Genomic DNA, 24,412 nt, shown 5'->3' with positions numbered 1-24,412 from the left:
ATAAAGAGTTAAAAAAGAAAACATTTTGAATAAACTTATGCCAATAAATTTCAAATTTTAAACAAAATGTATAAGCTTATAGACATATATAAATACTGAAACTAACTCAAAAGGAAATAAAACACCTAAATAGTCCTATAGTCTTTAAGAAACTGAATCGTGAACTTAAAATTCTCCCACAGAGAAATACCATATTCCTTCTACAGGCAAGCTTAGTTATACAGTTAAATACTTAAGATGGTAAAAATGAATGAACCTTAAGAGTTCCTCATATTACCATGGAGGTTACAATGTTGATCAAACATAACAAGTTCCAGAAAAATAAATATAGTATGATTATACAAAGTTTTAAAACATGTAAGACTAAGTAATATATTAAGGATATATATGTGTGTAGTAATATGATTATCATAAATTGCAGAATAATTGGTTCCCGAGGGGAGAGAGGAGGACAAGATCAGGAAGAGCCACATGGTTGAGGGGGCAGGACTTCAAAGATTCTTAATATTCTAACATATTTCATTAATGCAGACAAGCCAATTTTCTTCACTTAACATCTCTGAAATAAGGATGTGCCTTACAAGTTATACCACCTTAGAATTATTCCTAGCATCCTTTTTTCTCTTTCAGTGGTAAATAAAATAAAGGTGTAACTTACAAACAATGGATTCCATGAAAATATGGCTAGTTCTTAAACTATATGGTGGAAATGGGTGCACAGTTTATTTTTAATTACCTCTTATAAATGTTTTTATATATTCAGTGTATAATAAAATCAAGTTAACACAGATTATGTCCTGGGTCAGATTAATATAGTAGGAAGAAGATTAGGAAAAAGGACAAAATTAAATAGGATTGAGACTTAGACGGTGATGGTATATAAAATAAGAGAGTAAAGCGGGACTGAGGTGAATAAGATTGTAGATTCCGAGATAGAGATAGAGATAGGCATAGAAACCCTTAGGAGCCAGGACAGAGTAAGACAGAATATGAGATCTGGAGGTTGGTTCCAAAGTCAAAGAGGAGGAAGATGGGATATAGGGCTGAGGCTCTAGAGCAGTGCTGTTGAGTAGAACTTTCTGCAACAATGGAAATATCTGCATCTGCACCATTCAATATGGCAGCCACTAGACACATAATAATGTGGTTACTGAACATCTGAAATGTGGCTAGCATGACCGAGAAACTGAATTTCTATTTATTTCATTTTAAGTAATGAAATGGCCACAAGTAGCTAGTGACCACAGTTTTGGACAGTGTTGCTCTAGAGTGTCCATGGCTTCTGAATCCAGACAGAGGGCAGGGAGAAGGGCACCAGCCCCAGGACACTCACCAGCCACTATGAACAGAAGGATGGCAAAGCCCAGAACGTAGTAAGGCCACTGCACCGAGAACTTGGGGGGGCTGGGCTTCATCCTCAGATTCTGGATCTCCAGGGCATGCAGCAACAAGGCCAGGAAGGCACTGGCCCCTGCAGGGTCATAGGGAAGCACTCTTGATCTCCTCACATGGTTCCCACCTTTGCTCTTAATCAGACAGAGTCACATGGCTTACAGCCTGTATGGTTCCTACATGGAGGCTCCTTTCTCCAGCCCACACCTGTGCCCTCTCAGAGTCAATAACCTCTACCCCACATGCCTGTCTTGCCCTCCTTCCCAACACATTTCAAAGCCCATGTGCCTCACCTCCCAGAGGCCCCATAACCAGAAATCCCTTTCCCGGGTACCCTCTGTGCCTGTGCCATTGGCTGACTCCAGACGGGGCCCTCTGGGTGTGATGCTTTGGGTGCAATTCAACCTGATTTTCCCACTGTGAGCGTTCCACCTCCTCCATGTGATGGGAGCCTCCCAGGGTAGGGCCTTGGCCAGCCTTTTAAAGTCAAAAGGTTCCAAAGGGCAGAGATGGTGTCTTCCATCCATTCATCCAACAAACACTTATATTTCACTCACATATTTCACTTGTGTATTATCATTCTGTGTCAGATTCTATGAAAGTCACTGGGATAGAGATTATGGTAAAAAAGACCCCCAGACAAATGACCCCAAGCCAACATAGTGAGGGTGGAGCTAGCTGGAAGTACAGGGTGCTGTGCAGCCTCAGAGAGAGGGACTGTGATCCGGGGTGGGGGGGAAGGCTGCCTCAGAGAAGGCCACAGGTGAGAGGGTCCCTAAAAATTCTCTCTCCTGACACCACAGAGACCAACCATCTCCCTGCCTTTGGGCCCCTCCCCAGCCCCTTCCCAAGGCTGAGGCCTGCCTGACAACAAGGCTTGCCTGCCTGTTCCACACCTGTGAGGAAGCTGATGAAGGCTGACACCAAATTGTGCTTCCGGGTCCTCGGAAACAGCTGAGATGCAAAGGACACCAGGATGAAGGTGGTGAGGAAAGACAGGACAACCGCGGACAGCAGGAAAACGCGGCCGAGAATGATGTACACTGTGGGGGAGGGGAGGCTGGGCTGCAGCTGGACACCTGACCCGTGACAAGGGACAGAGCCCCGCAGAGCCTGCAAAGAGAAGCCCCCCCACCAGCTTACCACCCTCAGTCCCACAGCATGGCCTGGGACCCCAGCTCTGACCCCTCCACTTTGCCCCCAACAATGAATGCTCTGGTTCCAACATTTTGTTCCCCGTGACATGGAAGTGTATGGGGAAAAAAAATTAGATGGACAAACAGTCATTTTAGTAAGCAACATAAATGATACAAGTTGCATGTGGAAATGTGAAGAACTCCATCAATACTGGTCACACTGAAATAAGTGGCTAGTGGAAAATCAGAACCTGTGAGGTTGAGATGTTCTGAACTCTGTGGGGAATGCTTATTTAATTATCCCAGTTAACACAAGTCATGAAATAGATCCAAAATAGCAGAGCAAGGGACTTGATGACAGGGTGATTTATTCCCCTATTATTGGCATGATTCAGACCCATGTTAAAATGAGGTTTTTAGGGTTTCTTTGGGGGGGGGGTGCAAAAAAAGATGATTTTATTAAAGCACGGGGACAGGACCCATGGGCAGAAAGAGCTGCCATTAAGATGAGTTTTTATAGCCTTCTAAGCATGCAGAGATGGACAGCTGGGGGTGGGACAAAAAGACAAACATATCACTAAACTCCTAAGACAAAGGTATCGCTAAACTTCTAGAATCTACTCTTGGGCTAAACCAATGGTTTTCAACTGGAGGCAGGTTTGCACCTCCTCACCCCGGGGATATTTGGCAATGCTAAGAGGTAAGTTGGTTGTCACAACTGAGGGTAGGGGGTGCTACTGGCATCAAGTGGGCCGTAGAGGGCAGGGGTGCTACTAACTGTCCTGCAAACAACAGGAGAGCCCCGCAACAAAGATTTTCCAGCCAAAGTGTCAGTAGTACCGAGGCTGAGCAACTCCAGGTCAAGGAGCTCACATAGTGTGGCCCATCTTCCCCCAAAGAGGCTTCTCCTCTTCTGTTATCAGGAAAGAACCCCTATATCCCCCAGGTTCACCTCCTTTCCAAGACAGACATCCCCCTGACCCTCTCAAGCCCCTTATAAAAACACAGCCTCAAGTGCATCCACAGTCCACTGAGCTCGTATTTCTGTGCATTCCCTTTGAAATGTCCTCAGGCCTGAGAACATTTTCTGTAGAGCAGCCACCCACAGTCAGACGGGCGTTTGGAAGTGAGGCTGAAATCCAGCCTCACAGAGTAGGGCAGGACCCCCGCCCCTCCATCCTAGATGGAGCCAGCCCTACCCCGCAAATAAACTTTGTTGCTGACACATTTGCTCCTGACCCTGGTGGTCAACCTGATATTATCAACCTTCTCCTGGCCACTACTTTCCTCTAACCCCAAAAGTAGAGACTCAGAAAATGCCCTTAGGGGCTTATTATATTCTGTCCTCTCTGTCACCCAAACTGCCCACACTGGCCCCATCTCCCTCTGCCCCATCCCCACCTCCATCCCCCCTTACCTGATAAGGGTCGAGGCTTCCAGCATTTGATATGGAAACAGTTCTCAAACAGGCCACTGAAAAACACTTCGTGGGACTCCTCGCTTACAAGCCGCACCCAGAAGGGAAAGATGGAGACCAGCAGTATAAGCAGGTAGCCCAGGGAGGTCAAGGCTGGGGCTATGGCCCACGTGAACCCCTTCATGTCCTTGTCCTCCAAAGTCAGCATCACCTGTTCAAGGGAAAAGTGAAGGCTTCTCAAGTGGAACACAGGGAAGGAGATGATGCCTGCACAAACGGTAGCACATATGTGAGGCTCGGGAAATGGTGATTTCCTTGCCTGGATAAACTTTACAGCCTCACAGACTTCTTCAGCAGACCTAAAAAAATGCATAAAACATTTTTTTTGCCGCTAAGTCACTGGGTGATCTTGGGTAAGCAGGGTCCCTTCTCTGAGCCCTAATTTCCACCTCAATAAAATGAGGACGTTGGAATGGGCCATCCCCGAACCCTTCCAACCCTAAAGTTCTCACTGCTCAGTTCTGTTAACTACCACCCACCTACAAAGACCCTCTCCACTAAGCTTGGCAGGCAGCTAACAGTTAAGAGCTTTGGGGATTTCAGAATGATGATGAGAGAGATAATAAGGCTGGGGTCTGAGGTGCAAAGCCCTCAGTGTGAGGGGTTGCTCTCTCCAGTCCTCATCCTGTGTGAACACCCATGCTCAGGCCCAACACCTGGAGAGGCTCCAATGCAGACCCCCCAAACTGCAGCTGGGGCAAGGAGAGTCTCTAAGGCTGTGGGACCTGCTGATCACCACAAACAGGACCAGCCTAATGGCGGAGGGTGGAGTGCGGGTGCCCTCCTTCACCTCCGACCCAAACACGCTGGGTATAACCAGGTACACAGAGTGCTCTTCGAGCGCTGGCAGAGTGGTTTGGAAACATCCCAATGTGCTTTCACCTCCTTCCTATCACTACTTTTTCTTGTTCCCACCTGAACAACTTCATCCTTCCCTCTCTCCAAAGCTCCCCTTTAGACGCTCCCTCCACCCTCCAGGCCTCACTGATGGGTCACTTGAACTTCAGGGCCCCAGTCTCCTTTGCTCTCAAATGATGGAGTCGGTTGGCCCGGAGAGCAGTCCTAGCTCTAAAACTGTCCGGTATAAGTCATGGCTACATCTTGACCCCCCTGCTCTGGGTGGGACGGAGGACACTGGACATTGTCTTTCGATGGTCTGTGTCCTGCCTACGCCCCCCCCCCCCCCCGCAACCTCAATTTGTCTAAAACCGCCCTTCGTGTTTTTCCCATTTCAGCCATTCTCCATCACCACATGCTGGCGTGGAGCGCATGCCGGCCTCTCCCTCTCTCCATGTCCCCATCTCATCCACCTTCCTTGTCCTCCCAGGCTTCCTCTCTGAAAGTCCCCACACCCAAACAGTTCCTGCCCCATGCCCACAGGTCTCCCTCTACTCCTGGAATACCAGAGCCATCCCCAACTCCTCCAGCCTCCTTCCCCACTTTCCTCCTCAAAGCCCAACTCTCCTGTGAAGCTCAGCCTGGTCCTGGCCACTGCACACAGCCCTCCCAGCCACCAGCCACTATCCATTCCCTCCACACTTACTGGACGCCCCATGACCAGCTTAGGCCAATGGGGGTGATTCAGGGGTGAAAACAGACAGGAACTCGCAGGCTCTTGGTAACTGTGGGGTGAGAGACACAAAAACATGTCACAAGGTGCAATGCTTTCCTCTCCCCTGCCTGGCTTACTTCAGGGCCAGGCATACCCCAGTCCTATCTTCCCCCCTGCCCGGCTGCTCACCAGTGAAAAGGACCTTCAGAACAGCTCTTAGCACTGGGCCTGGATGACTGCGCCCCACAGATATACAACTTGTGGGGTGCATTGATCTAGGCCAGACTCGAAGGACCATAGACCTGTTAATATGACAGGGGATTTGTACATCCTTTTGTAGTGTTGAAACAGAGCAGGAGAGAAAGACCCACCACTGGTCCAGGATCCCACAGTCAGTCAGCCCTGGGGCAAGGACCAGAATCCCACATGGCTGCCTCTCCCACCTCAGCTGACCAGGCCAGCAGTTTAGTTTGGAATTTAGTGGCCAGTGAATTCTTCCTACTAGGTAAGCTCATTTGCATGTGTGAGAAAGGGAGAGTGAAGGGGGGGGGGGGTGAAGTAGAACTGCCAACTTTTTATTTTGCCACAAACATTCAAAATAAAACAAAAACAACTGTCAGCTACTATTACACAGAGTGTTTTAACTATTATTTAAAAAGGATCTGTGACACTGGAAAGTAAAAGAGCTGCTAGCTACGTGGAGCCTGGAGGACTGGCATCTGGGAAGCAGGGCTTGTGTGGAGGCTTCTCACTCTGGGCTCCCTCTGGGACAGTTCCTGAGCTACCCTGCAGCAGCCAGAATGCACCCCTGTCGTCAGCCCCCCCCCAGGCCGTGCAACCCCGGGGTCAGCTGGGACCTGCGCTAGGGGATGAATGAGGTGGGTGACATAAAGTACATCTGGGTTGGAATGGTGGGGGTACCTGTCAGGGTCACAGGGTGCCTCACTCCCTTTTCCCACCAGTCATTAGTGGCAACTTGGGCAGCAAATTGATCCGGGTTTGCTCTGAGGTTCCTTCCTGCTGAAAAGCCTCCTGGGCCCTTCCCTTGCCCCAAAGCCACAGTGACATTTTCTGGAAACAACGATGGACCCAGATCTGATCATCCCCCCACCCCTGCCACCTCTGATCATCCCCCCAGCCCCACCACCGCAGTGGGTCGCAAAAGCCTGGGGGGTGGCCTGAAGGCGGCAGGGGGAGGGGTGCTGGGGGCCCTCTCCACGCCCCCAATCCTTGGGCCCACCTTGCCGCTCCCTCCCGGGTGGTCTCTCCTCCCTCCTGGGGCACCTTCGGGGTTTCCGGGCCTCTAAGGGCAGGGCTTCCCTCTAGGCCAGCCCCTCATCCAACCCTTTGGCCCAGAGCTTGTCCCTCTGTCCAGAGCTTCCGTTGGCCCGGAGGCGGGAGCAAGAATGCGCCCTCTCCTGACAGAGCCCACGGAGCCCGCGTGGGGCCCTGGGGTGGAGGGTGGGGGCTCATCGGCCCTGCAGCTTCACCTGCCCACTCACCTGGCCCTCGGCCCGGGGTACCTGACCTCCGGGGCTGTTTGCAGAACGGACCTCGCGCACCCGTGCGCCAAACGGGGTGGAAGTGATCTCGAGCCGGGTAGATCTCAATTCGAATTCCAGCTCTGCCATTACCAGCAGGGTGACCTTGGGTAATTTACTTCTTCGTGGGTGTCAGTTTTCTCGTCTGTGAAGTGGGAATAATAATAGTAACTCCTCTTGTTGGAGGGCTAAAAGGGTCCAATGACCCGTCCAATGACAAGCTCCCCTGACTCCTCAGGAGCCTGCCAGTTCATTCCCCTTCTCCAAGACCCTCATCCCCGATCACCCCACTCCTGCAGCCTCCCAAGCCTTTGTCCTGTGCATGGGCCTGATCACCCTCAGGCCTCCAGGCCCCACCATCCCTCTCCCCTTCTCTGCCCTCCCCTAAGAAGGCTGGCTACCCTTCTCACCCTGGCGGCTGGTTTCAACCTGGGGGAAGACTCTTCAGAGAGGGCAGGACTAACTTCCGGCTTTGGGAGACGGGTAGGGGGTGGCCACACTTAGAGCTGGATAAACCACCAGCAGCACCACACACAACCCCCACTCCGCCCCACTTTGAGTCTGCTTTCACCAAGGAAATGCATTTGTAACTCTAAGATTTTTAAAAGCCAGTACCATGTCTGGCACCTGCTCACCTCTCCTCTGGCCCTGACATATTCAAAACCGAGATGGGATGGGCCACTAATTCACCCAGTCACCTATCACGTGAGAGGCATGTGACAGGCCCCTATACTGTTCAGGATTGTATCTCTCAAAGTTTCAGAACCCAATTTGTAAATGTTCCCCAGAGACAGCCTCCACAGGCTTAGCTGGCTCGGGGCAGAGGTCCAGCTGGCAGGACCAGAGCTAGGCCAGGAAGACCCTCCCCCTTCCCACAACCTTCTGCCCTCATCTCAGACAGATAACTCTGATCTCCTCCACCCGATAGGTTTTCATTCTCCAGGTGGCAGGGGAAACAATTCACTTCCAGACTCCAGTCTTCACATTTAGTCATCCTGGAGGAAAAGAAGGTTTTCCTCACCCTATTCTCACCCTCTCCTTGTTTCAAAATTTCCCAAGTAAGCATTCTGATTAGCTCAAGTCACATGCTCATTCCACTCTGGCCAGAGAAGATAAGTCAACTGTGCTTCACAGTGGCCAGGCAGACAGGGTCACTGAGAAGTCAGCAATTTGGATTACATATCTGGATCAACATAAAAACTTTCTTAAAGGAAGAGGAATGGTGTCTTCAGAAGAAGGGAGAAATCATGGCAGACCAGGGCAGCATTTTCACGTGCACTGTTATGTTATACTTTTGAATCTCATTACACAGTAAACCCAAATGACAGGCATTATTATCCTCATACTGCAAATGAATAAAGTCTCGGGTTAAGAACTTGCCCAGAAGATCATGGATAGTTGCTAAAAACATTAGGCTGTAGGGGAATACATTATTTGCATGGTGCTAGAGTTTATCGTCCTTACAAATTACTAGTTGCAAAAGGAAAACATACGTTTACGTAGCAGAGATCTGGCAGTCACTACCTGAAACAGGTGAATAAACGGCATGACTTAGGGTGGGATAATATGACGTCGGTTGCCTACGGAGGCATTAGAGTATGGAGACATGACCTATGAGGTTTTCTTGCCAAAAATGTTTAATCAAGCCTCTAAACCTCATTCCAGTTTAGGGGAAATACAGGGGGGTGGAGGGAAGTTAAATACCACCACAGGACAACAGGAACCAATTCTGTGAAAAATTCTAAAGGATAACTGTTCTGGACTCCTCCAAAAGTCATTGTCACAAACATATGAACAAACAAAAGCAGAGGAACTATTCTAGATTAAATGAAACTAAAGAGACATAAAGCCAAATGCAATGTGACCCTGGGTTTTTTTTTTTTTCTGATTAGAAATAAAATTGCTATAAAACACATTCTTGGGGCAACCGGGGAAAGTCTGAATATAGACTGCATTTTAGATGTTATTAGGAAATTAAATTCTTTTTCTTAAGTATGTTAAAAGTGATGCAATTATGTAGGAGACTAACCTTACTTGTAGGAGAAGCATGCCATGCTACTTAGGGGTGAAGGTTATGTCCATGCGTGCTCTCAAATAATTCAGAAAAAAAATTATATGGATAGAAAGTAGATATGGACAAGTGATAATAATTACTTATCTACATAGAGGATATATAGCGTGTTCATTTATACCATTTTTCAACTTTTCCATATATTGAAATCTCTCAAAAAAAAAACTGGAAAAAATAAAAAGAAACCTGGCTAAGAACATATCCACAGCAGTAACCTAAAGTACTCAGCCACGCAGCATCAAAGTGCTTTCTCTAATGACAGATACGACGTTCAATGTTCTGTGTGTACAGTCCTTGCCCTCGCAGAACTTGCCATCTAGCACAGAGACCGGTACCTGAATAAATCACCTTTTTAAAAAATGTGCTCAGTACACAAAGGATGGATAGCACGCTACAGGGATAGCAGAGGACAATTCAGCCCAAGGGAAGACCTGCAAGGAGGCAGGATTTACATGGAATCTTATCCCCAAAAGGGGATTGCATTGTGCAAAGATTTTCACCTGCTCTTTAGCAAGAACTACTATACATGGCACATATGTGTACATGTGCACATGGAAAAATCTCACTTCCCTTAGCTATGTGCAATGCACACAAATGCTTTCTATCCCAGTCCAGTCATGCTTACTTTTTTCTTTTACCCTCAGTGCTGGTTGCAACTCACTCCAATAAATTAATTTTATGACCCACTAGTTGCTTTGACCTACATTTGAAAAAATACTGTGTTCAAGGACCCAACAAATTTCAAAATGACTGGAAGGAGCGGCCCCCAGAGAACTGAAGACGTCAATAGGCAGAGCAGAGACGTGAAGGGTCTTGTAGAGTTACGTCCTAAGGGCCATGAGAGGCCTCTGGTAATTAAAGCAGTCATATTTGGGCGCCAATGCCAAAATTCCTCTTCCTCTTACTATCTTCCCTTTCCCAGATTCCATCCTCTAACAGAGCCCAGGAAGAACCTCTCATTCAGGGGAGCCCAAGGCTGCGCCCACAGCATGGCTAAGGACTACCAGGCCAGCCCCCTCCAGGACTGGAGATTTTAGAATGTGTGCACAGGCTTAGGTTATAGCCTCCTCTGGAAGCATTTTCATATTTTCCCAGGTCCAGGGTAGAGGACAAGCAAGAATAACTGTCTGCTGGAAAATGGGGTGGAGTCCCCATGAGCTGGAGCTCTGACTTCCCCCAGACTCTGTGCTTCCTTGGGCCAGAGCTCCCAAGGGAAAACCCAAACTGTAGTTTTACCAGTTAACAGAACTGGGAAGTGAGCAGGCCTCTGCTCTCCAGCCCCCAGACCTGGTTTACTGCACTTAGGGAATCCACCCACTAGCTGGCTCCATTCCCAATGCCAGGGCCCCACAGCTCCTTCACCTGGGACACCTTCTCTCTCCTTTCACATAGGCTCCTGATGTGCTCCACACTCCCAGTCCAGCCCTCTTGCTAGCCCTCAGTGACTACGCCACACATCCTATGTGATCTTTTTGTGTCTTTCAGCACCTGTGAAGCATTGTTGTCCCCTATTGCATATATAGGTTCCCAACCTTGAATGCACATTAGAATTCGCTGGTAACTTGTAAAATCCCAATATCCAGGTCATACTCAATTCCATAAAATCTCTGAGATTGGGACTGAGGTACTTTGAAAGCCCCCCAGGTGATATAGTATGCTACCTAAGTTAAGAATTCCCGCTCTCTTATGTCCTGTTGCAGCTAGGAGCCATGAGTGGGCAAGGATGAGGGGTTACTATGGCTTCAGGTGATCAGTCATCCTGGTTCGCACAGGACTGAGCATTTTCTCAGATGTGAGACTTCCAATACTAAGACTGAGAAAAGCCTGGCCAACCTGGATGAGCGGCTGCCCTCGTGTTCACCTGAGGTCTAACAGCTTAGTCAATTTTCTGGCCACTAGTAATACTTGTGCCCAAAGAACCAGAGCCCTGCTTTAGTGGGGTTTTTTCCTACATCTTTTTTTTTTTTTTTTTTTTTTTAGTAATCTCTACATCCTATGTGGGCTTGAACTTAACAACTCTGAGATCAAGAGTTGCATGCTCCACTGACTGAGCCAGCCAGGAGCCGCTCCCCCACTACTTTAGTGCCTTTGATACGGCTAGACAAACTCTTTGCTCTCCTTTCCTGGTCTCCACGGACACCTCCACCCTTGGAGCCTGGCCCATGACCCTGCACAATGACTTTGTCCTGAGATGCCCCTCCCTGCTATTCTTTTCTGCCAGTCAGAATCCTGCCCAGTCTGTGGGGCACCTCAGTCAGTTAAGCGTCCAACTCTTGATCTTGGCTCTGGTCATGATCCTACCGTTCATGAGTTCAAGCCTGCATTGGGCTCTGTGCTGACAGTGTGGAGCCTGCTTGAGATTCCCTCTCTCACGCACTCTCTGCCCTCCTGACATGTGCTTTCTCTCTCTCTTTCTCTCAAAATGGGTAAATACCCTTAAAAAAAAGAATCCTGCCCAGCCTTCAAACCCAACTCATCAAGCCCTGCCTCATCCCTGAAGCTTCTCAAGACTCCACAGAAGGAAAGGGCCCGTTCTGTGGTGAAAGGAGTGGGGAGGGACTCGAGAAGGGTCACATGCCGAGTAGAGTAAGAGGGCACACCAGCTCAGAGGTCAGACCAGGCCTCACAGAGTGCAAGTCCATACTCGGGACATCTAGATGGCAAGGTGACCCTTAGTTAGTGCTAATAATCACCTCCAGATTATACAGAGAGGAAGGTAGAGGAGTGTAGATAGAAGAGCTGAGACAAACAACAAGACTTTGGTGTCCAGTAAACAGATTCATTCCACAGCCATCCACTCAATACCTACTGTGTGCACAGCACCAGACCAGGCATGGAAGCTACAGGACACGCAAGTTTCAATTTTAAGAGTCTACAATGTAAGTATAATTTTCACTTGATATTTTAAATAATCATTAATCCAGACTAACTAGGGGTAAAACAATCTTATTTTTTTGTGATAAAAAATAAGCATTTACAACAAAGTAGGTATTTTTCTCAGATACCTAGAATAAATCTAACAATGTACTACCCAGTAGAGATATTTTTGGGATTTCTTTCAGTGATAAAAATATTCATGGTAATGAGTACTCAAAAGTTTTTGTGTGTTTTTTTTAATTGTATCCATTATGGGAGCACCTGGCTGGCACAGCTGGTGAACCATGTGACTCTTGATCTCAGGGTCATGAATTCAAGTCCCATGTTTGGGTGCAGAGATTTCTTAAAAATAAAAATCCTATTCATTTTTGAGAGAGAGCAAGCGCTAGCACACACATGAGTGGGGGAGGGGCAGAGACAGAGAGGAGAGAGGGGAGACAGAGGATCCAAAGCAGGCTCTGCACTGACAGCAGAGAACCCAATGCAGGGCTCAAACTCCCAAACCATGAGATCATGACCCGAGCTGAAGTCAGATGCTCAACCAACTGAGCCATCCAGGCACCCCAAAATAAAAAATCCTTAAAAAAATGATCTATTATGTATCACACTATTCAATTTTTTCCTCAACAATTACCCAGTAGTGAAGCTCTGCCTCAGGTTATGATGTCATTTTTGTTATAAAGGAGTTTGAACTGTGGCTTTTTCTTAAAGGAAATCTTGAAAATTATTATTGAAGTTTTGTTTCAAAAACAGCCAGAAGTTACCCATTTCTCTCCACCTAAACTTAAAATAAATGTGTACTTGTCACAAGAACAGTGACCTTGAGTATGACTAGGATTCAATCAGAGGGGTAAAACCACGAGGACACAAACACACACACACACACACACAACCTAGGGAAGGCAAAGGAGGATCGAGGGGAAGGTGGACCCTTTGCAGGCCCAGCTGCTGACTAGCAACCGCATGTGTGAGTTACAAAATAACTGCTGCTTTTTTTCTGCCCTCCCAGTCTCCCAAGAATCTCCCTCTCTAGCCCTCAAGAACCAAAAATTACAGGAAAGGGACGTCTGGCAAGTGCATTTCAACCTACCCAAGCTGACATATAACAAAGCCCGTGACATGTCATACTGAAGTTATTTGGCCTAGAAAATATGCCTGTTTATTAAGTGCATTTAGGTCATATAAAACAAGAGATTCAATAATCTGCAGGACACTGAGGAGTGAAATGCAGGTCCAAGACCCAAGGGTCACTTCCATCAAGAGTTACAACAGAATAGATGAGCTAGAAGGAGAACTACTGGGTTCAAAGGTCACCTTGCTGCTTTCCTGATCTATGAATCTGAATCCAGAATTCCCTGATTCTTTCTTCCCTGGAGTGGATCTGACTCATTCCATTTTCAGAAGACAACTGGGAAGATCTGAAAAGCAAACCACAGAATCTCCCTGTGATGCAGATCCTAAACATCAAATAAACAGCAGCACTAACTGAAGGTTCCACTTAGCCATCACCTTGGTAGTGCTGCATTAGGTTCCTTTCACACCCCTCTCCGACACACTTTCCTCCAAGGTGAATCTAATGATGCTGAATAAGGTGGAAACTCTGTCTAAAGGTTTTCATGTGTTGAACACATCCGTGAGATCTATCCACTATCTGGATTTTCACATCTTAATAAGAGTTGAGCCAGGACTGGAGGCTGTACACCCTCATGAAACCCAAAGGGTTTCTTCCCCATGCGGGCTCTCTGGCATTCAATCAGAGCTGAACTCTGACCAAAGGCTCCATCTACCATCTTCATTTCATTCACAGTTTCTCTCTTATATGGATTCCCAGATGATCAGAAAGGCATGAACTGTACGTGAAGGTTTTCCCACACTCCTTACATTCAGAAGCTTTTACTCCACTGTGAGTTTTCTGGTGCTGAATAAGGTGAGAGTTCTGACTGAAGGCCTTCCCACACTCACTACATTCATTGGGTTTCTCTCCAATGTGAATTCTATGGTGTTTAATAAGAAGTGAACTCCTACTAAAAGATTTCCCACACTTGCTGCAATCATAAGGAGCCTCCCCTGTGTGGACTCTGTGGTGTTCAATGAGGTGCGAGTTACAACTGTAAGCCTTCCCACAGTCATTGCATTCATATGGTCTCTCTTTGGTGTGAACTCACTGATGTTCTATTAGATTTGAGCTCTGGCTGAAGGCCTTCCCACACTCACTACACACATAGGGTTTCTCCCTCATGTGGATTCTCCGGTGTCAAGTAAGACTTGAGCTCTGAACAAAAGCTTTTCCACATTCATTACACATATAAGGCATTTCTCCTGTATGAGTTATCTGATGCTGGATAAGGTATGAACTGCACCAGAAGGCTTTCCCACAGTTACTGCATTCATAGGGTTTTTCTTCAGTATGTATTCTTTGATGCTGGATAAGGTTTGAACTATGGCCAAAAGTTTTTCCACATTCATGACACTCAAAAGTCTTCCCTTGTGTGTGGATTCTTTCATGCTGAATAAGGTATGAGTTTCGCCTAAATAACGTTCCACAAATACTACATATTTGGGATGTCTCTTCAATTAAGAATCTGTGGCTGTTGCATAGAGTTTATGACGTTACAGAAGTTTCATCTACATTCATAGGGCCCCTAGTGTTTGTTTTGTTCACATTCATCTCCTTCAGGTAGTGTAGCCCTACTTCAAGACTTTTCTGCTTTATAATTAATTGATCCTCAGTCCAGGTCTCACCATCTGACAGAAAATATAAAAAAGGTAAAATGTAATAAGAAAAATTCCTGGTGGGAAACAGGATGGTCAGAGTATTCAAGAAGGATTTGGTTCAACAAAAAGTATGAAAAATGGCCTTGCAGTACAGAGAAAAGATGGATACAAGTTGTGCACAACTGGAGAAAGCAGTGGGAAACTAAAATTAGGGTTTATATATGAAGTAGCTAACCAGACAGACATACTGGGATTAGCAGAAAGGAAAGCGGTGTTTGGGGGAAGTGGAAGTATCTCAGAACATTAGAAGGGAGATTCTGGGGTCTCTGTGTGGGGAGGGGAAGGGACTAAACAAATCAATTAAAGAGGAGTATCCTACCCCAGAGGTTCTGTCTACATGGTACCCTGGCCTCGTGATTGTCTCTGAGGTAAAAGGGAAGACTATCTTCACATCATCAAATGCCAACACCTTCTTCACCAGAGCATCTCTCTATACACAGATGCTCACTCATGGACAGACACACTCAGACCTACTTATGTACATCTTTAAAAAATACTGCAAATTGGGAAGATTTAATAAAGGAAAGGGGAGAAGAGGAAGAGTTGTTTAAATATGAAGCATGGAGTAGAAATATTTCCAAGTCGATTTCAACTCTAACAGAACATACAAAAATAAACCCTGCACCCTAACTGCATTTAAAGGAGACATGATAGAAAAACATTTCCTGTTTAATACATTCCTCCTCTCAAGAAATACTTATGAAATAAGGCTCACTGAAGCTAGAGAGGTTTTTGTTTTTGTTTTGTTTTGTTTTATTTTGTTCGCAGTGTTATTAGAGAAAGCAGGCCCTCTACCAAGAGGGATCTTTCTGAAAGAAGGGAGTGCTGAGGAATAGCCAATGCAGCATTTCCATCAGCAGGGAAAGCCTAAAATATAAACAGCTCTGATTTTATTTGGTAATAGTCATTTTATTGAAGGAATTTAATAATTATCTGTGATGTCTTATCACTTGTTCTCCACATCCAGATATGCTCTCATCCTCTGTATGTTCAATCTAGATATTGTATTTGTAAAAACTTTCTTCTTGTAATAAGAACTTTTAAGGTCCTCTCTCACAGCAACTTTCAAACATACTATTCAGCATTATCAACTATAGTTGCCATGTTGTACATTACATCCTCAGGATTTATTTACCTTGTAACTGGAAGTTTCTACTTTTTGACACCCTTCATCCAATTCCCCCAGGCCCACCCCCAACATCTGGCAATCACCAGTTTGTTTTCTGTGTCTAAGAGTTGGGGTGGGGTTTTTTTTGTTTGTTTTTTGGATGTCATATAAGTGAGATCATACAGTATCTGTCTTTCTCTGATTTATTTCACTTAGCATAATATCCTCAAGGTCCATCCATGTTTCCAAAAATGACAGATTTCCTTTTCATGGCTGAACAATATTCCACTGTGTATCCACATGTATATTTGTATGTATACCATATGTGCTTTATCCACTCATCCATCGATGGACACTTAGGCTGTTTCCAAGTCTTGGCTGTTGTACATAATGCTGTAATGAACATGGGGGGTGCAGATATCTTCTTGAGATTTGTGCTTTCATTTCCCTCAGATAAACACACAGAAGTGAATTGCTGGATCATATGGTAGTTCTATTGGCAGTTCATCAATTTACATCCTCACCAACAGTGTATAAGAATTCCTTTTCTCCACATCCTCACCAACACTTGTTACTTCTTGTCGTTTAAATGATAGCCATTCTAACAGTGTGAATGGACTACTGGGTTAATGTTTTTATATCCATTTGCACATGTGTTTAACTGTTTACCTTGTAAGTGACACGAATTGTAAACACAGAGACTAGGTCTAAAAAGTTAGGTACTTAAAAAAAAAAGTGACAAAGGCATCAGTCAAGCCCAAACAAATAGGTAGGCAGGCCAATTCTTTTTCACAAGATACCAAAATGAACTGGTACTGTAAATTCAAGTCATTCACTGTGCACAATCCAACAGAACTTACTGTGGTTATGTAACTGTTCCACATCTGCACTGTCCAATACAGTAGCCAGTAGTCACAGATGGCTACTGAGCACTTGAAATGTGGCTAGTGCAACTGAGGAGCTGAACTTTTAATTGTGTTTAATTAATTTCAATGTAGTTAGCCCATTGTAGTTGGTGCTACCCTACTGGACAGCCTAACTCTAGAACCTTCTAAGTCTTCCAGATTTGTCCCACAGGCCTAGGAGCATCTAAACTCAGAAGCCCTTCAAAACTGGGATCATTAATAAGGTGAGACATCAGACAGAGAAGCTAATAAAGTCTTCATCAGCTCATCAAAAGTCAAAGAGCAATAGCCTGGGCATGCCTCCATTTGGTCTTGAGGCCAAATGAGGGTTTCTTCTGTATCTCCCTGACCTGGCCTCTGTCTTTCCAGCCTTGTTCTGATCCTCTCCCCTACACCAAACCTTTTCTTTTTGTTGAACCAATCGCTTTGTTGTCTCCAACAACATGTGAAGGCTTAGGCATGCTAGAGGATGAGGCTTTTATTTGGGCTGACAGACAGAGGATCTGACAGCCTGCCCGACATAGTCAAGAATGCAAATGCTACAGCTCTCAGGCTCCATTCAATAGCACCTTCTTCATTGGCTGAAAGTGATCCTTGTAGAATTCTTCAATACTTCTCCTCTTTATGAGTCCTGTGACACTTCACTCATTCACATCCATCTTACTGAGCACCAACAACATGCCAGGTACAGTTCCAAGTGCTGAGATACACCAGTGGGCAAATAGGCAAAAACTCTGCCTTCTAAGATATTTCATTTTAGTAAGGGAGCTGGACAAGAAACCTTATAAATTACATACTCTTAGAGGAAGAAGATACACGTACCATAGAGAAAGCAAGGAAGAGGAGTAGAGTGCCAGGGGGAGGGAGTGGGCAGAAGGGTTCCAATTTTACATACCATGGTCAAAGAAGGACTAATAAAAGGGCACTGAAGCAAAGACTTGAAGGAGATAAGGGTATCTGAGAAAGAGCATTGCACATAGAAGAAATAACAAGTGCAAAGGCCCTGGGTGTTCAAGGAGGCAATGTGATGGGTATGCAATGAGCGGGGGGGGGGGGGGGGGGGGGGGGGGGGCGGTAGTAAGAAATGAGGTCACAGACATTAAAAGGGAATCAGAGAACATAGGACCCTATAGGCTACTGGAAGAGGTGTTCTTTCACCGAGTGAGATGGGGAGCCACAGGAGGCTTTTGACCAGAGGAAGACAAGACCTGGCATTTTAACAGGATCACACCAGCTGCTATTTTGGATAGACTGTAGGAAGGCAATGGTAGAGGCAGGACAACCAGCCAGGAGGCTGCTGCAATAGTTCAGGTGAAAGATGATGGCACCCTGGACCAAGACTGTGGTGGAGAAGGTAGTAAGAATTACTTGGATTCTGGAAAACAACGTTGATGGTTGTGTGGACAGGAGTACTGACTGCTGGATATGAATATGAGAGAAGCTGTTTCTCTCTGGGTTAAGTAGCTGAAGGGATTGTGTTCCCATCTCCTGAAATGGGGAATATCTGTAAAGGCTACGGCACCTCCAATACTCTAAAGACACATTTCCATGTAGTTCTCATACCAGTCTCTTGAGATCAATAGGTCTCAAATCTGTTCCTCCTTCTGGAGTTCGAATATTTGGTATAATATTCTTGCAACTCTCCTGTAGCTTTAGCATTTTAGCACTGACAATGATCAGTGACTCCTCTCTCTGCCCTCACATCCACTCGGTAAACAAGTACTATTGCTTCTACCTACAGCACACTTCTTGATTTTTGTCCCTACCTTCCTGTTATCACTTCTTGATTTTTGTCCCTACCTTTCTGTTATCACTATTCATGTCCTAAAGTCGGATCCTAAGCAACTCTCACCTCCCATACCACACTCAACAAGTCAGATTCTCTTCCTTCATATGCAATGTTCACCAGCTAGCCTCCTGTTAAGAAAAGCTAACATATCATACCTCAACATCTGCTGAACAAAAACTAAGCTCTTGGGCCTGGCATTCTTCTCCCATAATCTTACTCCACTCTGACTTACAGACTCATCCCCTATCACATCTTCTCTATACTCCAATTAATGTGAACTATTTCCTGAACATGTATATCCCCACACACATCCTTCTCCTCCACCTGGAACAGCCTCCATTCTAATGTCACCTATCAAAATCCTAGACCTTCAAGACCCAGCTCAAAGGCAGCCTCCTTCCTGAAACCTAACCCGGCTCTAACCCTAGCTGGAAGTGATCTCTCCTTTGAATCTCTAAAGCATTCAGTTCCTACCTCTTTCATGGTATTTAACCACAGTCTTTGGGCCTCTCCTCAGAAGTATTTGTGTGTGTGTGTGTGTGTGTGTGTGTGTGTGTGTGTGTGTGTCAATTTATATTCAAAGCATCTCAGAATAAAAGATGTCTTCTATTTCTTTTTCTCCAAGCCCACTACTATGAAAAGAGTCCTGTGCACATTAGGTGCTTCAAAATGCTCCTGATTATTTCCCGGCAATTCATTAAAAGGAAGTTCCCCTCCATCAAGAGAAGAATCTATAAATCACTGATGGTTCCAAAAAGACCATTTATAAAAAGTCTCCAGGACTGAGGCTCAAATAAAATTCAGAGAGGTAGATCTCTTCATAGATCAGAGCCACTTTTAGAAAAAATATCGGGGCACCTGGCTGGCGCAGTCAGACATCTGACTCTTGATTTTGGCTCAGGTCATGATCCCAGGGTCGTGAGATCAAGCCCCGCATCAAATCGAGTTCTGCACTGAATGTGGAGACTGCTTAAGATTCCCATTCTCTCTCTCTCTCTCTGCCCCTCTCCCCTGCTTGCACTCTCTAAAATAAAATTGAAAACAAAATTCTTTTTAAAGAAAAGAAGGGGGTGCCTGGGTGGCTCAGTCAGTTGAACATCTGAATTAGGCTCAGGTCATGATCTCACAGCTTGTGGGTTCAAGCCCTACAATGGGCTCTGTGCTGACAGCTCAGAGCCTGGAGCCTGCTTCAGATTCTGTGTCTCCCTCTCTCTCTGCCTCTCCCCTGCTCATTCTCTCTCCTTCTCTCTCTGTCACTCAAAAATAAACAAACATTAGGGGCACCTGGGTGGCTCAGTCAGTTAGGCGTCTGACTTCAGCTCAGATCATGATCTCGCGCTTCATGGGTTCGAGCCCCGCATCAGGTTCTGTGCTGACAGCTCAGAGCCTGAGTCTGCTTTGGATTCTGTGTCTCCCTCTCTCTCTGCCCATCCCCCACTCACGCTCTGTCTATCTCTCTCGCTCGCTAAAATAAATATTAAAAAAATAATAAACATTTTAAAAATTTTAAAAAAAGAAAAAATATCAAAAACTTGGATCCAAACTCTGGTAGACAGCAGGGCCCCCTAGAACGCCTCAACAGACAGTGGCCAGTCTAAGACAGAGCTAGAGAAGCCCAAGAAGAGAGCAGTTGCCCTCTGAAATAAGCAAATCAAATGTGTCTCTGTGGACAAAGGTTTAAAAGAAAGTTTCTTGGCTGATCTGCTTTTAATTTAGAGGAAAGGGGGAAATCTATGCAGTTCTTCAAGTAGTTTAACTACAAAGCTGTGTGATCTCAAGTATATTCACTTCTAACAGCAGGAGAAATGAGTAATACTGTGCTGTGTCAAATAATGCCCCCCCCGCCCCCCACTCATGTCTACCTGGAATCTCAGAATGTGACCTTATTTGGAAGCAGAGTCTTTGCAGAGTTCAGATGAGGTCATAATGGATTGGGGGGTTGGGGCTAAATCCAATGACTGATATCTTCATAAGAGAAAGAAGAGGAAGATTCAGATATGGAAACACAGAAAAGAAGGTCATGTGACAACAGAGACAGAGATTGAATGATACAGCCATAAGCCAAGGAGCCTCAAGAATTGCTGGGGACCACCAGAAGCTAGGATCAGTCAAAGACGGATTCCTCTCTAGAACCTTCAGAGGTAGACAGGCCCTCTTGGACTTCTAGCTTACAAAATGGTGAGAATATAGTTCTGCTGTATTAAGCCATGCAGTTGTGGTAATTTGTTACGGCAACCCTAGGAAATGAATACACTTCCTGTTTGATTTAACCAATCAAAAACATATAGACCACCAGCTATGTGCAGGATACTGGTAGAAAGATTATAATGCTGCCTCAAAGCAGAATTAGGAAGGACAACCCCTACCTAGGTGATTGGAGATGGCATCCTCAAAGAATGACTTGGAGCGGGATCTTGACTATGATCAGGATCTACAAGGTAAAGAGTATTCCAGAAACAAGTAATAGCATATGCTAAGGCTCAGCAACTTAAAAAGGAACACTAAGTTTAAGGAATAGTGAAAAAAAAATTCAATGTGACTGAAATGTATGCTCCATGTGGGCAGGAAGCAGGAGATGTAGTGAAAAAGTAGAGTAGAGCCAACCTATGAAGAGGCATATAAGCCACACCCAGGGCTTTGCACTTTATTTTATAGGCAAAGACTAACATGATCAAATTTATTCCCAGGGAAATTCTTCTGGCAGCAGTATAGAGGAGAGCCTAGAGTGAGGGGCATGACCAATAGCATAGTGATGTATCAACAATCCAAGAAAAATAGGACGGGACTAAAATGAGGAAATGGCAGTGACAGGCAACTGAATCAGGCACTTTTTGAAGAAAAACTGACAGGATGTGGTGGCTGACTGAATATGGAGGGAAGGAGAATAGTAGAGTATGACTCCCAAGTTTTGTCCTGGAAGGGGACAGGATCACGCACAGGAGTGAAAAAAGAGGGCTGAGAACAGTCTTAGGGAAAATCAACATTTAAAAACAGGTGGAGAAACAGGAGTGGGAAAGGCCCGGAGAAGGCAAGAGGAAAACAAGAAGAAAATGATGCTTCTGAAACCAAAGAACAAGAGGTGTGAGGAAGAATGATCACATCAACAGAAAATACTAAGGGGTCAAAAAATTAAAGCTGAAAAAAATGTGTCCAATGGATTCATTATAGGTAAGCCACTGGCAACCTGGGTGTAATCAGTTCTGATGGAGCAGAAGCAGTACCCTGCATTCCAAAGATAATAGCAACTCATGAAGATTTTTTTTAAAGAGGTATGACAGTGAAGGGAACAAAGGCAATTATACCCAGTTTCCCCCTAATGCTCAATCAGCCACCAAGTCCTGCAGGTTTTCATGTAAATGTCGCTTACAACTGTTTATTTCAGAAACTTCATGGAGGAGGCTGTCTTGCATGGGACGCTGGGATGAGTGGCGTTTGGATAGGCAGAGAATGTAGTGGACAGCAATGCATTAAGAAAAAGACACAGAGGCACAACAGTAGATAGTGCAAAGCGTCTTCAGCATTACCTTGTGTAGACACACCAGTCTTGCTCGGTTTATTTTGGGGAACACTAAGGAAAGACTCTCAAGTTGAGTTGAGGCCACCCTGCAGAGGGCCTTGAATGCCAAGTTATGGAGTATGGACTGGATGCAGTGGGCGCTGTGAACTAACAGGAGTAAATGAGTGTTTTAATAAGGTGAGTACAGGTACTTGGCCTTTTAGAAAGACTACAGGAGCCTGTGGTGTCTATCCCCTCTCATCTAAAATTTGATTCCTTGAACTTTAAATTCTTTCCAGGCCAAACCTGTGACTTTCTAGGGTTTCCTGGGCCAATACCCAGTTCCCAGGGATGTCCCTTGTGAACTTCTACCTTGTTTACTAATCCACAGCCTCTCAGTTAACTATTCTAACTCAACTCTTTTTTTTTTTTAATTTTTTAACGTTTATTTATTTTTGAGACAGAGAGAGACAGAGCATGAACAGGGGAGGGGCAGAGAGAGAGGGAGACACAGAATCGGAAACAGGCTCCAGGCTCTGAGCTGTCAGCCCAGAGCCCGACGCGGGGCTTGAACTCACGGACCGTGAGATCATGACCTGAGCTGAAGTTGGACGCTTAACTGACTGAGCCACCCAGGTGCCCCCTAACTCAACTCTTAAGTTTGTGGGTGAATAGGGGTTGGGTTTTCTTTCAACTTAGTCTCAACACCTCACAATAAAAGCTCAATAAATACTTGCCAAATTAAAAATTAGCCCCAAAACATAGTTTTTACACATAAATCTGTAAAAGAAAATCTCCCCAAACATAAGCCATCTCAGAGCCCCTGATGTGGATTATCTAAGTCTATGTCTCCCAATTAAATCATCCATATCCATTTTTTTAATAGCCAGACATACACCAGATAATGAGGGGATAGCAGATTGAAATAAAAATGTTAATACCTATAGCTTAACCTCATTTTCCATCAGCAAGTGGCTGTCTTATCTACTGTACTCCACAGGAAAGGCACCCTCTTGGAGTTTATACCTCGGGTGGTAAATGTATTTTCCCTAACGATGAAGGAGAGCTTGGGTAGAATGAGTGGAGGAGCCCGCTCCTTAACTGGTTATTTGCAGTATGGGACATACTTGGCTGGGTTCATTCATTTCTTTATTCACACATTTAGTGAGCTTCTCCAAAGGCCAAGCAAGTTAGCAGGTGCTGGAATGACAGATCCTCCAAGACTTATGCTAGGATAGTGCTGCTGCGGCAGATCTGCTCCACACAGAGAGAAAATGTTGGTTACAGGCTTTATTTACAGGTAATAGAGCCTCTGGTTAAAAAAAAAAAAAGCAGTAGTTTTTCACAGGACAATCGTGTCCATCTGATCTGAGGCCGCGGGTCGGAAGGACTAAGTTTAGACAAAGAAAGCCAGCTAGGTCAGCTCCTCACCCTTGCTCTTTCGAGGCTCCTGCTCGGAGGATGGGCACAGGGACTCCGGGGACATCTGCTCAGGCAGCTTCTCCATGGGCTGGGTCCAATCCCCGGTGCTGCTCCAAGGCCAAGAATTCCCCTAAAATGTCTTCAGAGCGCGACACAACGGATGGGCAGTCACTTCAGAAAAGGGAGGGAGAAGAGGGCAGATGCAGGGAAAACGGCAGGTTTCCCGGGAGAGGCTCCCAATTCACTCTCCCCAGGCCGGCTGGGCCCTGGCGCGGGGGCGCGGCCAGGCCTGCGGCCCCAACCCCGCACCACGGGCATCCCTTCGGCCCGAGCCCCCCGCCGCAGCCCGAGCTTCCCCCAGCCACGGCGCAGACCCGGAGCCCCGGCCCGTAGCCCCGACACTCACTCGCGCAGCCGCTCCGCAAAGACGGCCACCTCGGCCCCCGGGGCAGGACTGGAAACTCGGGCTCCCCGGCGCGCACTTCCGGGTCCCGTCTAGGCAGCTCGGAGGTCTCCTCTCGATCGTGGGTTCTCCAGGGCCGCTGGGGAGCCGGACTCGGGAGCGGTGTGAAGATGGGGCCTCCTTTGGCGTTCGTCTTTCTCCAAGGAGGGATTGAGAGAGGCTGGGCAATGTCCTTTCATTGCCCAAGTGGACCTAGGGTCTAAATTGGTTTCCTCCTCATCGCCACTGTCCCGTGTGCACACCATTTGCCTCCTCCCTTGACCCTTGCCGTTTTACCACCCATCTTCACCTCTCTCTCTTCTTCCAAATCACAAGTCGGGGACCCTGCGGGGCCCGAATTTCATATCTATGCCCGCAGTCCAGCCAGTCCTTTCCCTTTGTGGCTTCAACTTGGCCAGTGTTCCCCCT

At 46.1% G+C, this 24,412-nt stretch overlaps 1 protein-coding gene and 1 pseudogene across 3 annotated transcripts in view; both read right to left on the bottom strand.

Annotated features, from left to right (window-relative positions):
• TMEM225B (transmembrane protein 225B) overlaps positions 1 to 24,412 on the bottom strand; it is a 46,617-nt gene that overhangs the window by 5,291 nt on the left and 16,914 nt on the right. Inside the window, exons 2-8 of one of the 3 annotated variants that reach the window (XM_043561262.1) lie at positions 23,948 to 24,203; positions 23,551 to 23,712; positions 7,060 to 7,243; positions 5,549 to 5,627; positions 3,946 to 4,156; positions 2,289 to 2,435; positions 1,334 to 1,471 (exon numbers count right to left, since the gene is read on the bottom strand). In XM_043561262.1, coding sequence (XP_043417197.1) covers positions 1,334 to 1,471; positions 2,289 to 2,435; positions 3,946 to 4,156; positions 5,549 to 5,560 — 508 coding nt within the window. In that variant the 5' untranslated portion in view covers positions 5,561 to 5,627; positions 7,060 to 7,243; positions 23,551 to 23,712; positions 23,948 to 24,203. Of the gene's footprint in view, positions 1 to 1,333; positions 1,472 to 1,726; positions 1,870 to 2,288; positions 2,506 to 3,945; positions 4,157 to 5,548; positions 5,628 to 5,746; positions 5,966 to 7,059; positions 7,244 to 7,508; positions 7,731 to 23,550; positions 23,713 to 23,947; positions 24,204 to 24,412 lie in introns of those variants that run through there. The other 2 variants (XM_043561260.1, XM_043561261.1) reach the window with 2 other exon arrangements.
• On the bottom strand, positions 13,175 to 14,648 carry LOC122472055 (annotated as a pseudogene).

Source organism: Prionailurus bengalensis, chromosome E3 (assembly GCF_016509475.1).
Source record: "Prionailurus bengalensis isolate Pbe53 chromosome E3, Fcat_Pben_1.1_paternal_pri, whole genome shotgun sequence".
Lineage (NCBI taxonomy): Eukaryota > Metazoa > Chordata > Mammalia > Carnivora > Felidae > Prionailurus > Prionailurus bengalensis.
Note: the sequence above shows the minus strand (reverse complement) of the source record. Positions and strands in the feature narration are given on the sequence as shown.